Genomic DNA, 15,618 nt, shown 5'->3' with positions numbered 1-15,618 from the left:
CTACGGCACTGCGTAGGATCCTACGGTCTTGGCATGCATCCGTGCGTCGCTGCGGTCTGGTCCCAGGTCGATGGGCACGTGCACCTTCCGCCGACCACTGGCGACAACATCGATGTACTGTGGAGACCTCACGCCCCACGTGTTGAGCAATTCGGCGGTACGTCCACCCGGCCTCCCGCATGCCCACTATACGCCCTCGCTCAAAGTCCGTCAACTGCACATACGGTTCACGTCCACGCTGTCGCGGCATGCTACCAGTGTTAAAGACTGCGATGGAGCTCCGTATGCCACGGCAAACTGGCTGACACTGACGGCGGCGGTGCACAAATGCTGCGCAGCTAGCGCCATTCGACGGCCAACACCGCGGTTCCTGGTGTGTCCGCTGTGCCGTGCGTGTGATCATTGCTTGTACCGCCCTCTCGCAGTGTCCGGAGCAAGTATGGTGGGTCTGACACACCGGTGTCAATGTGTTCTTTTTTCCATTTCCAGGAGTGTATATGCAATCAAGTTTCTTTTATTTTTGTAAGAACTTTGTATTCCTTCTTACTAGCTTTCTGCAATCACCGCCATGCTTTGTGGATGTAAACTTGATTGGAAAATATTAGGGTACCTTGAATTGTAGAGTCTAATTTTGGAAAGAATATTGTGGCAAGGACTGCTGTGTAATTTTGCATTCCTTCTGCCCTAAGTACAATAACTACGTATGCTCCCTCAGAACAACATGTCGCACTGCTACACATGGTCACGTGATGCCCCACTACACACGAAATTCCAAACAAAAAAGGGACAAAAGGTGTATGAGCAGAGTAAACACCAACCAGGGGGCTTGCTATGTCGCAGTAGCTGTTCATGCGTATTAACACCTGTATTCTGGCAACTGCTCGAACAAACCTATTTCTAATATGTCGTGGGAAAATGTTGCGAATGGTGGTTTGAGAAGTGTTGCTTTTAAAGTAGGTTTCATTTTATAGAAGATGAATTATGTTAACTGGGAAACTGGGAGAATGTGCGATGAATTTCTTAAATCACAAAGCATGTGACTGCCATTTAAAATACTTGAGGACCAGCCACTCAAAAAAAAAAAATTGGGCCCAGAAGACCATGTCGTCATTTAAAATTTTACTGGCACATTTGTGTTTGATGTAACTTAAAGGGTAACATACGTATATTAATATAAATCATGAACTTCTCCTATGTGTGTGTTTGTGGTATTTAACAGTGATTTTGCTATTGGCTGACTACATCAAGTCCTATGCTCTGAATACCTGCTATAATCTGCTGTCATTTTCTTGCAAGATAACGTGATGTGAGTGATGCTTGGCTGATAGAAGCACATCACCATCTTGATTTCAGTGCTTCGGATACTAACATGCTGTACTTGGTTGAATTCATATTTATGCTTTTGTAATACGAGAATATGCAGTGTACTTGTTGCACAGCAAAGGTATTTCCAAAGCACGTTATTTTTTTGCTGTTTTGTTTGCTAAAGTGCTGGGAAATTCTATGCCGGTGTATATAATCTTTACTATTCAAAGGATTAATAAGTTTTACAGTTCCAGCGGAAAGTATACTGTCACGTAATACGGAGAAATGCGTATTTTTGCCTGAGAAAATGTGCGTTTTCACTTGGGAAAATGTGTATTTTTAACCGGGAAACCCAGGAAAACTACGGGATACCCCCTCCCCCATGTCCGCGTGTTCACCCTGTTGTGAAATGAAATGCCAAGTTCGTGGGACAGCGTAATTAAGGAATCTATCAAAATAAAGATGTGGAACCTAATAAACAGAGACAAAGATTTCAAATCAAACAGTACATGGGGTCCAGCACTGAATTTATTAAGATCTTACTGGGCATCACTGATAGAATTTGCATTTCTTCAATAATTGAATAGGATTGGGGAGAAGAGAAGTTTGTGGCACAACTTAACTAGAAGAAGGGATAGGTTGGTAGGACATATTCTGAGGCATCAGGGGATCACCAATTTAGTATTGGAGGGCAGCGTGGAGGGTAAAAATCGTAGAGGGAGACCAAGAGATGAATACGCTAAACAGATTCAGAAGGACGTAGGTTGCAGTAGGTACTGGGAGATGAAGAAGCTTGCACAGGATAGAGTAGCATGGAGAGCTGCATCAAACCAGTCTCAGGACTGAAGACCACAACAACAATAACCACATGGAGTGGAACAATAAAATATAGTTCTGTGGAAGATATGTTTATGATACTTGACTAATCAGTGGAACTGAACGAGAAAGAGATACATCCCATACACAGTAGAACATGAGGGGACCAACAAAATTAGTGTTCTAGACCCAGAAATTGTGAAGGAAAATTCAGCACATACCTTCAGCATTTCCAGGAAACCTACAGCCACAAACACAGTGATCTACAACAACTCTTGCACAACTGCTGGCGATGAGCATCTGCTCGATACCGGTCTGATAAATTTAAAAAAAGAAAAAGAAACAAAGGAGCCTTGTTATTACATACAGTAGTACCTCGCATAGCGTGCATAATTCATTACATAATCTTAATCGTGTTGCAAAACAAAGATTAAGCGAAACAATGTATCCCATATAATTTAATGCAAAATATGATAATTCATTCCATGTAGAAACAGTAATAAAAGTTTAATCTTGTTCATGCCATTTATCCAAAGAAAATTATACATATAGTATTATGTGCATTATTATTCAGGATACATAACTAATTCTTTTTTACTGAAAATTATACATATAGTATTATGTGTATTATTATTCAGGATACATAACTACTTCTTTTTTACTAGGAAACTATCTAAGCCTTTTTTTGTGCCGACTCTTCAATTCTTGGTTAAAATGTGACACAGCATTATTGTCAAATAAATTTGTAGCTCGTGTAGCCACTGCTTCATTGGGGTGATTATTTTTAAAATATGATGCAACTCTTTCCCATGCTTCCAGCGATTCTCTTATACTGTCAGAAGATGCTGCTTTGCTGTCCCCCCTGCCCCCCACTTCTCCTGCCCAGAAGAATTCCGCTCCACAACTTCCAGGTGTGAAACGCACTGCAACTCCATAAGCTCTTTGGTGGTCATTTCTTGGCAATGATCTTCCACAAGCTCATCGATATCATTATTATCTGCTTCTAATCCCATGCTTGAGGCCAAGGACACAATCTCGTTAACTCAAATGCCTCACAGTCACAGTCGACAACTCAGTCTGGCCAAAGCTTCTTCCAAGCAGAAGTCAGAGTTTTGTTGGCAACCCTTTTCCCACACCTTTTCGATCATCTTGACGCAGGCAACAGGGCTGAAGTGATATTTCCAAAACTCTCTGAGAATGAGGTTGATAGCTTCAGTTCACTCAAAGCAATGCAGAAATAATCTGCTGGTTCATAGGCTGTAGTAATGCAGTAGTGCTGGGAGGCAGAAATCGGATGACTGTGGATCAATACAAAAATAAAATCATTAGTCACAAAAAAGATCACGAGTCACCCAAGCCTTGTTGTTTGATCTTCACATGACATTTAACCTGCTCCTCTGGACTTTACATTTTTTGAGGCTTATGGGGTTTCTGAATGGTAAACAAGCAGTGGTTTAATTTTCAAATTGCCACTTCCATTGGCACACAATAGCAGTGTGAGGCAGTCTTCATTGGCTTGTGACCTGGCACTGTGTTCTCCTCTACTGTTACAAAGGTACACTTCGGCATCTTTTTCCAGAATAGATCTGTCTCATCATAATAAAAAACTTGTTAGGGCAGATAACCCACAGTGCCGATGGTACTGTTACCGACGACTGCGCCACTAAAGCGGAGTTATTGAACGCAGTTTTCTGAAATTCCTTTACCAGGGAGGATGAATGGAATATTCCAGAATTTGAAACACAAACAGCTGCTAGTACGAGTTTCTTAGAAGTAGATACCTTAGGGGTTGCGAAGCAACTCAAATCGCTTGATACGGGCACGTCTTCAGGTCCAGATTGTATACTGATTAGGTTCCTTTCAGATTACGCTGATACAATAGCTCCCTACTTAGCAATCATATACAACCGCTCGCTCACCGATAGATCTGTACCTACAGATTGGAAAATTGCACAGGTCGCACCAGTGTTTAAGAAGGGTAGTAGGAGTAATCCATCGAACAACAGACATATATCATTGACGTCGGTTTGCAGTACAGTTTTGGAGCATATACTGTATTCAAACATTATGAATCACCTCGAAGGGAACGATCTATTGATACGTAATCAGCATGGTTTCAGAAAACATCATTCTTGTGCAACGCAGCTAGCTCTTTATTCGCACGAAGTAATGGCCGCTATCGACAGGGGATCTCAAGTTGATTCCGTATTTCTAGATTTCCGGAAAGCTTTTGACACCGTTCCTCACAAGCGACTTCTAATCAAGCTGCGGGCCTATGGGGTATCGTCTCAGTTGTGCGACTGGATTCGTGATTTCCTGTCAGGAAGGTCGCAGTTCGTAGTAATAGACGGCAAATCATTGAGTAAAACTGAAGTGATACCAGGTGTTCCCCAGGGAAGTGTCCTGGGACCTCTGCTGTTCCTGATCTATATAAATGACCTGGGTGACAATCTGAGCAGTTCTCTTAGGTTGTTCGCAGATGATGCTGTAATTTACCGTCTAGTAAGGTCATCCCAAGACCAGTATCAGTTGCAAAGCGATTTAGAAAAGATTGCTGTATGGTGTGGCAGGTGGCAGTTGACGCTAAATAACGAAAAGTGTGAGGTGATCCACATGAGTTCCAAAAGAAATCCGTTGGAATTCGATTACTCGATAAATAGTACAATTCTCAAGGCTGTCAATTCAACTAAGTACCTGGGTGTTAAAATTATGAACAACTTCAGTTGGAAAGACCACATAGATAATATTGTGGGGAAGGCAAGCCAAAGGTTGCGTTTCATTGGCAGGACACTTAGAAGATGCAATAAGTCCACTAAAGAGACAGCTTACACTACACTCGTTCGTCCTCTGTTAGAATATTGCTGCGCGGTGTGGGATCCTTACCAGGTGGGATTGACGGAGGACATCGAAAGGGTGCAAAAAGGGCAGCTCATTTTGTATTATCACGTAGTAGGGGAGAGAGTGTGGCAGATATGATACGCGAGTTGGAATGGAAGTCATTAAAGCAAAGACGTTTTTCGTCGCGGCGAGATCTATTTACGAAAATTCAGTCACCAACTTTCTCTTCCGAATGCGAAAATATTTTGTTCATCCCAACCTACATAGGTAGGAATGATCATCAAAATAAAATAAGAGAAATCAGAGCTCGAACAGAAAGGTTTAGGTGTTCGTTTTTCCCGCGTGTTGTTCGGGAGTGGAATGGTAGAGAGATAGTATAATCATGTAGATGTAAATGTAGATGAATCTGTGAGCGCCTTGAAGTTGCTGATGAGGTTCTCTCCAGCCTTTGTGTCGGAGCTGGCTGCTTCGCCATGCTTCATTATGCTGTGGATGCCGATTCTTCTCTTAAGCTTCTCGAACCACCCATGGCTTCCCCTAAACACTTCTTAGGCCTCTGATGACCCTGGCACTGTCTTAATGGGGTGGTGAAAATCATTCTTGTCTTCTCACAAATTATTTTCTCTTTAATAGTGTCGCCTTGCAGTTGCTTTTCATTTATCCATATAAGGAGCAACCTTTCGACATTGTCGGAATATGAAACAGTTGATTAGATACTTTTGTCCCTCCCTTTGAAGCATATGTCTCCTTGATCTTGAGGCTAGTGCAAATAGTTGATGTAGACTGATTGTATGTGTGTTCTAAATCAGCAGTGCTTACTCCATCTTCACATATTTCACTGATTATATGTTTCATTTCTGGGGTGAACACAAGCTGTACTAAGATGGTAGCAGGAAGAGTGCTAAACCCAGATTGTAGTACCTACATTCATATGCCGCGCTGACAATGCCAGATGTTCATATTGTTGAATGTTTCCCCTGTTGCGCGTGAACAGCTAGTGATGTCACACTAAATTGTTCCCACTTGATAGTTATGCCAAACATCGATCGTTAAGTGAGGGGGTGGTTTATATATATAAAAAAATTGTGTTGCTTGCTATGCGAATTGCGCATTATAGGTGCTCGTTAAGCGACATTTCACTGTACAAATCAAAATATGTTTCATCAAAAACACATGAATCATAGAGTGGAAGACATGATTAAGATTTAATAGTAATTAAATGGAGATGGACAGGACATCTAGTGGAATGAATGATAGATATCCGGAGAAAGTTCAAGAAATAATAGCTGGTTTCTAGGAAATATATGAAAGACTGAAATGAAGTCCTCCTTGAAAAGGGTAAATGACATACAAAAAAATGAAAACATACAGGGGCAACATGTAAGTGCACAATTGAAGTCTGTAATTCATAGAGAAGCCAGTTGTCAGTTCGAGGCCTTGATCCAGCAGTCGGTGTCAAGGATTGGTAATGATACGGTCCTTTTTGGCAGGTGCAAGTGATTTCGACATCTTTGGAGCAGGCCCTCTAACTTCTACCTCGTTGTATTTAATTTTTCAAGCTGTTTTGTTCTGTCTTTAACTGTTGGATCCTTGGTCGCATTAACATTAGTAAGTTGTTTCTCAGTGTCAGTTGGACTCTCTTTAGAATGATAGAAACATTGTCGATTTTTGAATTTCATTTTCACATTAAAAATGCAACATCTACATTCCACAAAGCTTTTCACACATAATTTGTTGTATAAAATATACTGTGCTCTGACATTTCTAGGACGTTTAAGCCACATTTTGATATTTACAATTTAAGGAGGGAAGGTATTGGAGGTGCTTATAAACACACAAACAAATTATGGGTATCTTTCAAACAAAACCTTCTTAAGAGCTGTGGCGTACTCTCTCTCTCTCTCTCTCTCTCTCTCTCTCTCTCTCTCTCTCTCTCTGGTTACATAGTACGTAGTCCAAGATGATTAGAGTATGCCACCAGTGCAGCTCAACTGAGGTGAGTTGTCATGTTGGGAGGAGTGAGTAAGGGAAGGAAGGAGGTGAGCAATGGAGATAATGGTTCTGAAATAATAGCTTATGGCTGTGAGAGAGAGGTAGCAGGTGCACATGATAGGAATGTGGCACCCATGAGCTCATTCTGGCAGCAAGCGGGAGGGGAGTCGTGTCTAGCACACAGTGACATGGGGGAGTCGATTGGAAGGGGAAATAGAACAGAGGAAGAGGAGAGGTACTGGGAGAGTAGGGTATGAAAACAATACGGATGAAGTCTTGGGGCAGGCATGGTGATGAGGTATGGGGCAAGGCGTAGTGAAGATTAGAGCCAAGAGAATTATGGGATCAAAGAATGTGTTGCACAGGGCTCCGTCTCTCCAATGTCTCCATCCAAATCTCTGTCCATATTAAAACCAGTAACGTTCAACTGTACCTGCATAGTGATGGTTGCCATCCTTTTATAACTCAATTTCCCCAATCCTGCACTTGCACCATCCTTTCCTTGGTGTGTGCGACATTTCTGTCCTGTGCACATGCTCTCTCTTCCTCCCCACTGTTAGCCTCTCATCCCCAACCCTCTCTCCAATTCCCTGCATCCTTTCTTCCTTCACCCATTCCAGTTGACACTCACCTTTCAGTCCTGTCGAGTTGCGGTGCTAGCACAATGTATGTAGTCAGATCAGATGGGACATTATAGGCGTACACGTCTGTGCCTATCTGTGTCCTCTATAGCTTTAAGAATGATTTGTCCAAAAGCTAGCAACATTCTCTGTCCTGTTTATGTACCTGTCAACCATTCAGCACCTCAGCTTTTCTGTTAGTTATAATAACTTTTAATTTCATGTATACTTCAACAAGGACTTCTGTATTACAATTTTGGGACATACTTCGTATTGATAATCTTCAAGAAAAATACAGTTAAGTTCAGTTACACATTGAGAATTAAGGTGAAAAGTTCACAAACTTTGCACGAATTTAAATTATTTTACTAAAACAATTCAGCAGATAAAGTTTATGTGTGACATGTTATAGCACAATATATAGCAATGTAATGGGGGGGGATGTTATCAGCAACAATTGTGTACAAGGCTGAAATATTTAGTCTTTGTCCTTGTTATAGCATGAAATTGGTTAGTGTGTTAACAAATTGCAGACGGATGCCAAGTTTACTCGTGTTTTACATGTTACAGATGGATCTTGAAATAACTCTTGTTTTCTGCACGCTGTTTATAGATGCCATCTGCTGCAATATATTTTAATTATGTCCTCTATTTAGGTGTTTTTGCCAGTAGACAGTGTATCAAACTTGATTTTTTCATGTACTTTTTTGATTATTTAGCATTTTGATCGTATTTTGCTGTTTTAAAAGTTCCTCCTCCTTTTAGAGATGGCCCTATTCAGAAAACAGAAGGAAACAAATCAATCTGAAATACTTTCAGAGGTTTTTGATAATTATTCAGATGTTCCTGGTGAGGATGAATATCACAGAGGACAGTGTGAATGAACATTTTTATGGTTCTGAGGATGATTCGACTGCAGTGTCATCGTTAGACCTGTAAAGTAATGTAAGGCGGCAGTGTTTTCAGGTGATTCCGACAATAACGGTGAAGGTGATTTTGTTCTTGTGAATGATTCCTTTCATCATAATATTAATACTTTTGGCACCAGAGCCTCAGAGCTAGTGCCTGAATGGGACTTGGGTGCCATCTCAAATGTGTTAAGGCTTCCTCCTCCAATTGCTGAAGAATCAAGGCAGCTGAAGTGCTACATGTGGTGAAATGTAAATTATTAGATTGTTGCTATTGACAGATCACTGGAACATAGTAAAGATGTATAGAAGTATACATGTTAAGAAAAAGTCAATATTTCTTAGTTATGTCTAACAATGAAATATTACCGTTTACACTAAAGTCAAGTTGTACTACTGACATAATGCAATGAAATTAGCTGTTCAGGCTGCTCCCTGTATGATACTTGGTGCAGTACGATTTAAAACTACGTGTGAACTGATCCCATATTGTACATAGCTGATACCATAAACATATGGCAAGATTAGAACATTTACCATGTGGTAGTACCTTTAGTCGCATGCTGTGGCTATGAGACCTACATAATATTTCCAGTATCTGCAACCAGCACTCTGTTTCTGCTTGAAACAGTTTGATTTCAAGCATTGCAGTATATGTATCATTTGCCTATGACCACTCAGTTTTTCAACAAATGTCCACTCGTTCATTGTGTTTCACTGGTCCAATGAAGGAGAACCTTCAGGTATGTGGAACAAATCAAGATATACATTAACAAAAGATAAGCAAATCATAGAAACTTAATCATAATAACAATGAAAATCCCTGGATGGAATTACGTGCAAAATAACAGAAAAGCAACCAGTCACCTGAAGATGACTGATCTGTGGTGCATAGGAACAGGTTACAGAAAACTATTTATAGTACAAGGTGTGCAACTTTGCTTCTGCCTTTTGCCGATAGGTGGCGACAACAGTAAGTAGCAGTCGAAAGAAACAGATCGCAGGCGTCAGGCAGTTAGCTTGGACCTCGGTCAACTTAACCTCATTCAAACATTAGTCGATTTCTCTCTGCATCATAAAGTTGTTCTTGATTCAAAATGTCAGTTTACGAGCCTAATTCTTATCATTTGCAGGAGGTGTTACTGTTTTGTTTCAGTATGAAGAAAACAGTGGTTGAGTCTCATCGAATTCTCTCAAGTACTTATGGTAAGGACGCTGTTAGTGAAAGAACGTGTCGTGAGTGGTTTCAACGCTTCAGGAACAGTGGTTTTAACGTCGTAGACCGGCATAGTGGTGAAAGAGAGAATGTTTTCGAAGATGAAGAATTGGAGACATTGCTGAGTGAAGACTCACGTCAAACTCAAGAAGAATTTGCACGATTAGCGGGAGTGACACAGCAAGCCATTTCAAAATGTCTCAAGGCTGTGGGCATGATTCAGAAAGAAGGAACTTTGGTCCCGTGTGAGCTGAAACCAAGAGACGTTGAACGGCATTTGTGTGTTTGTGAACAGTTGCTTCATTACAATAACCCTAAATGCAATAAATCCTGGGGATATCCCGGCCATGCTTCCACGTCGACAGCCAAACCAAATATTCACGGCTCCAAGATCATGCTCTGCATTTGGTGGGACCAGCTTGGCGTCGTGCACTATGAGGTGTTAGTACCAATTTAAACAATTACAGGTGCTTGTTATTGAACACAATTAATGAGTTTGAGTAGAGCATTAAATGACAAATGGCTGCAATACAGCAAAATGCACAATAAAGTGAGTTTGCAGCACGACAACGCTCGACCCAACTTTGCAAAAGAGGTCAAAACATACTTGGAAACGTTAAAAATGGGAAGTCCTACCCCACCCGCTGTATTCTCCAGACATTGCTCCCTTTATCACCTGTTTAGATCAATGGCGCATGGCCTGGCTGACCAACACTTCCGATCTCATGAAGAAGTCACAAATTGGATTGATTTGGAACAATTTTTTTGACGCAGGATTAGTACTCTGCCCGAAAGATGGGAGAAAGTAGTGGCCAGCGATGGAAAATACTTTGAATGATACATGTATAACTGATTTTTTTCATTAAAGCCTCAAATGTTGGGGAAAAAAACAGTGGAAGCAAAGTTGTACACCTTGTAGCTTTAGAGATCTTGCTTTTCCTATAGGAGAAGTACACACATTCACACACACAACCACACAGACAACCAATTACACACACACCTATGGCTACAGTGAACACATTTGCTGTGTTCACAGACATGTGTTTGGTAGTTGTGTATGTGAATGTGTGTACTTTTACTAGTAAAAGAGCAAGAATTTGAAAACTAGTATAAATAGTTTCCTGTTTCATGTCTGTTGTGACACTTATCATTTGTGTGTTTAGTAAAGGTGAGGAAACAGAATACCGGTCTGTGTGTTGATGATGTAATGAGATACCAGCGTTACGGAGGTTATTTGGTAGATTGCTTTACATTTAGGTGTTGTGAAAGGTCTTATCAAGTATTGAAATCTTGTTTTACTTGTTGTGTACAAAGGTTATTTCATTCATGAAAACAAATTATTTCTGGTCTGTGACTTGTCAATCCATGAAAAGTAATTTAAAAGCTGTAAGTAGAATCATAGCAATTTACGTGTTAAGTAGTACACTTTTACATCTTTGTTCATGTTCTCTTCAAACATACATTATGTGATGAGCTGTTTCCTTGCGCACCTCTAATCCAGAATTACAAATCTTTCATCAGTAGATCTGCTTCATGAACACTTTGGAGACTGCGTCCGAGTATAGCTCGGGTCGCAATTTTCTTGACGTGCAAGCCACCTGTCACTCGAAAATCGGACTCATTTCATATGAGAACAATGTACAGATGTCTCACCATGTGTCCCTTGACAGATGCTGCCTTCTGCTTTCAATTTCTAGAAATATTTCAAAAGAATCATTAGTGAATGTAACAGCTTAGTTGCATATAGCTGAACCAGTATGTGATAGCATTGCCACAATTTCATGTATGTGCTCATTAGGCTTTGCCGTTTGCTGTAATTTTGCTATAAATGTCATTTTTGTTGAGAGAGCAAGAAATTTTGGAAGTTCAAGTAGAAAACATTGCTTAATAACTCACTTTGAACTTTTATTTTTGGGAAGATAACTACAGTTTCTGTCATCATTACTTTAAAATTTGTAGTCCATCAAAGAACTGAAGTAAGTCATGAAGCTTTGGTCTTTTTTACTATGTATTATTCTTGAAGATATATGAAGTAAACATGAGCCTGTAACATTTTAAATAATGGCATAAATAGCTGGTCATCTGGGCCCAATGTTCCTCTCAGTGGCCAGTCTTCAAAGTGTTAGCTACTAGGGAACTTGAAACTTCTTCCTCGTTTCATTTGTGTACCTGTCTCCTCGTTTCATTTGTGTGCCTGTCTTGGTACATATGTATTGAATTTGTATGTTGAGTGGTGTCTTACTTTTTCCTATCTTTCGCCTTTATTTATCTCATTCCTGTTTGCTCCAGACTGCTTCTTTTCCCCCAAAGAGAAGGTAGTAGAACAATACATATATTTCATATACTTGAAACTTTCATTCGGAAAGTAGTATCAGCAGCACAGTTAAGGTTTTATTACTTATGTGGAAGTAAACTGTGTGCTGTTATATCAAAATTATTGTGTTATGTTTCAGTGCACTGCAAGGCACAGTTTGGGCACATTTGAGAACAGCTTCCATCCACGGGGAGGGAAATGACTTCGGCACTGTTCAGAAGGGCATTTTCTGACAAATATTCGGTGTCATGACCTCCCCTCCTGATACGTGATTAGTGCAGAAGAAACATTCAGTGAGAGTGTGCTTTGAAGTGGAACATGGTGACATGACATTATTTTACCACAGTGGAGTTGCAGAAATGATGATATATGACTGCTACTCGTTTTAATCTGGCTTTCCAGAAACAGACTGTAAATTGTATATTGGATAAAGACTTTTTAGTACTTTATTCCTCCACTTTAAAACATTGCTCTCACCGTAATTGTTATATTAATTCATAGATCTGCTTTGTAGAGAGAGAGAGAGAGAGAGAGAGAGAGAGAGAGAGATTGTTATAAACATTTGATAATTTTGTTTGTAATCACAAAGTTAGTGTTCTGCTTGAGATGTGATCTGCTCTTGCACCACTAAGAGTAACTTTATTTTAGTGAAGTACAAAACATTCTGATCTTTCTTGTGAAACAGTTATGCATGTGAACTCATATCAGCTTGAGTTTAGTTTTGAAATGTGATTGTATACTATATGTGCATTCTAAGAAGACTCTCTGTGAGGTGGCCGCTGATGTTAGTAGCTCAACTAATAAAACTGAATCACGTCAGCTGCTATTGACTCATTTCTGCTCACTGCTTAAATAGCGAGCAGCTCTACATTCATTGTGTCTACATGTATGAAAGAAGAAGTTATATGCAAAGTTAATGGTTGCTAAAATGCTATGTGTAATTGAGCTGAAACTAATCTTAGTTGCTGATATGTTAACAATATTGGTGGATTTCTACTCATCACACAGAGGAAATGTTGTGCAGTGGACGGGCATATTTAAAAGTAGACTTGGGTAAGCAGTTGGACTAAGTCCTTTGGTCACACACACACACACACACACACACACACACACACACACACACACACACACACACAGAGAGAGAGAGAGAGAGAGAGAGAGAGAGAGAGAGAGTGAGAGAGACGCCTCTGTATGCTGAGTAGCAATCTATCCTAAATCACATCCTATGTTTTCTGTTTATTGATATATTATTTGCAATAAACATAGAGTTGCTTGCTACACAAAGTTGGTGGCAGATGAAAAGTGTTCTAGATTGGTCAACCTTTTTAGAATTTTATCAATTCAGTTACTCCCATCGTCATCCACCTTGTTGAATGATGTTTTAGAATGCGTGCAAGTAGTGCATCATTTTTCTGTTTTGTATTTTTTTTATTAAGCTTATTTTCTGATTAGCAGAACAGAGCAACAATCATTATAATTGAACATATCACATAAAGATAAGTCGTCTGCATAAAGTGTAGCATGTAAGTTAAGAAATAACTCTTATTGGCTGCTAGAGCAATGTACCTGACATGTTTAAACTAAAATCTACAGTAATGTAGCAGAGAATAGGTGTATCTAAGAGGGTTATCATGATTGCACAGAATGTTTGTTAGAAGAAATTGACTCTACAAATTCTGCAAAACTATGTAAGCCCAATGGAGGTAGGCAGGCAGTAAAGCTGTGCTCTGAAAAGGCAGGCTTATAGTAAAGCAGAGAAAAATGACCAGAAACAATTGCTGTATTTAAAGCTTCCACATGCTTCTTCGAGAGGTCAGTGTAATGCAAAAGATAAGGGGAAGATGTCACAAGGCAGGAAAAAGAAAAATAAGTTGTAGCACAATTAAGTGCAAAACATATAACTTTTAGTTGGTAGCTCATTGTGCAGCATAATATGAATATAACAATGAAGTTGATGGTATGAAACTCAGTAGTGGCATACTTTATTCTGCTAGATTTTTTTTAATAAAAAATTTTCTTACTTTTAATTACTATTCGTATGAAAATAGGATTATTCCCAATCAGTTAAAATTCGATAAAAATGTTGTGTAGATCTCTCTTGACGGCCTTTCTATCCAAATTCCTGCATGAAATACTGATCCAAATATTTTCCTTAGAACTTTCCTTTTCTGCTTGCAGTGATTCTAGTTGAGCTTATATAGATTTTGTAATATGGAAATTCTTTCTTGATTGAGTATTATGTTCAGTATTTATGGTTGGACAATATCTCCTACATATTTGAAGTGTGAAACTTGGGCCACTGTCATGTGCCTAGTTCTAATGGGGAGATGACCTGCAGGCTTGCTCTACACACATTGATTTTCTCGTTTGTTGATGAGAGTGACAAGATAGTCTGTGAAAGCCAGACATTTCACATTGATTTCCTGCTCTTTTTTAGAACCTGAATTAAATTCCCTTTCTTTCCTTTTCCCATGTCCTCATAATTTTTCCCAGAACGATGTTAAATAGGAGGAGGGAGAGTCTGTCTCCTTGGGAAACACCTGTATGGATGTGAAAGGCTTCTAATGTTCCTCCCATGAATTTCACTTTGGAGGTTGTATCAGTTAATATCTGTTGGATGATTGACCTTATTTCCTCTGAATCTTGGATTCCTCTAAGGTATGGAGTAATGGATGCCCATCTATTGAATCATAATCCTTTTTAATGTTGACTGAAGTTACGACGGTATTTCTAAACCTTCTTATTTGCATAATTGTCTTTAAATTGCATATCTGCTCTATACAAGGTTGACCTATGCGAAACCTCATCTGATACTCTTCTGTTAATGCATCTGCCTCTCCTAGTCGACTTAACAGAACTTTTGAATGAATTTGGTATACTACAGGGAGCAGTGAAATTCCCCTGTAATTATTTGGATCACTTTTATCTCCTTTTTTTGTGAAGGGATGAATTAATGCACATTTTCACTCAATAGGTACTTGTTCAGTTTCCCAAATGTTTGAGGTAATTTTGTGAATTGGTTGTGTGATTACTGTAATTTAGTTTTCCTATTGGTGCTATTATTCTGTTTTCCCTGGGAAACTATTTCCTTTTCTCCCTTAAGAGATGGTGATTTTTAATTGGGATTCAATGTGCCCCCCCCCCCCCCCCCCCCCACACACACACACACACCTAGTGGTTAAGTTTTCCATGCTTATGTTCTCTTTTGTATTGCTTGATCACAGGTACTGTTCCAACTCCTGTGTTTTCTTTTTCTTGTGGGTTTGCCCAATCTCATGTAGTGTCTTTCAGGACTTCTGCAAGTTTCTTCCAATTTTTGTTATTTGCCTAATTTATGAAGAATTTCTCTCTTGTTGAGTTTCAGGTATTCTGGATCAATTCTGAATGTTTTGTTCTTTTGTGGTGGTTAGTTTTAAAAAAAAGGTTGAACACTAATCTTTGCTTTGAACTGGCTCAAAAAATGGAGTTTGGTAATTTCCAGGTTTGCAGGCTTAAAGAATTGTGTGGACATGATTTTAAGACAAATTTTTTGCAGAAATTTTTATTTGTTTTCTTGTGAACCATGTGAATTTCTGTTGTTTTCCTGAATTTTTCCTCTTTGCCAGGTTG

General features: G+C 39.5%; 1 protein-coding gene across 5 annotated transcripts in view; it reads left to right on the top strand.

Moving 5' to 3' along the window:
* Nucleotides 1-15,618, top strand: part of LOC126260923 (negative elongation factor D) — a 229,231-nt gene that overhangs the window by 179,415 nt on the left and 34,198 nt on the right. Inside the window, exon 15 of one of the 5 annotated variants that reach the window (XM_049958415.1) lies at nt 12,149-13,293. The exons of the other annotated variants lie outside the window; for them this stretch is intronic. Coding sequence (XP_049814372.1) covers nt 12,149-12,180 — 32 coding nt within the window. The 3' untranslated portion in view covers nt 12,181-13,293. Of the gene's footprint in view, nt 1-12,148; nt 13,294-15,618 lie in introns of those variants that run through there. 5 annotated transcript variants of the gene reach the window in all.

Source organism: Schistocerca nitens, chromosome 5, assembly GCF_023898315.1.
Source record: "Schistocerca nitens isolate TAMUIC-IGC-003100 chromosome 5, iqSchNite1.1, whole genome shotgun sequence".
NCBI lineage: Eukaryota > Metazoa > Arthropoda > Insecta > Orthoptera > Acrididae > Schistocerca > Schistocerca nitens.
Note: the sequence above shows the minus strand (reverse complement) of the source record. Positions and strands in the feature narration are given on the sequence as shown.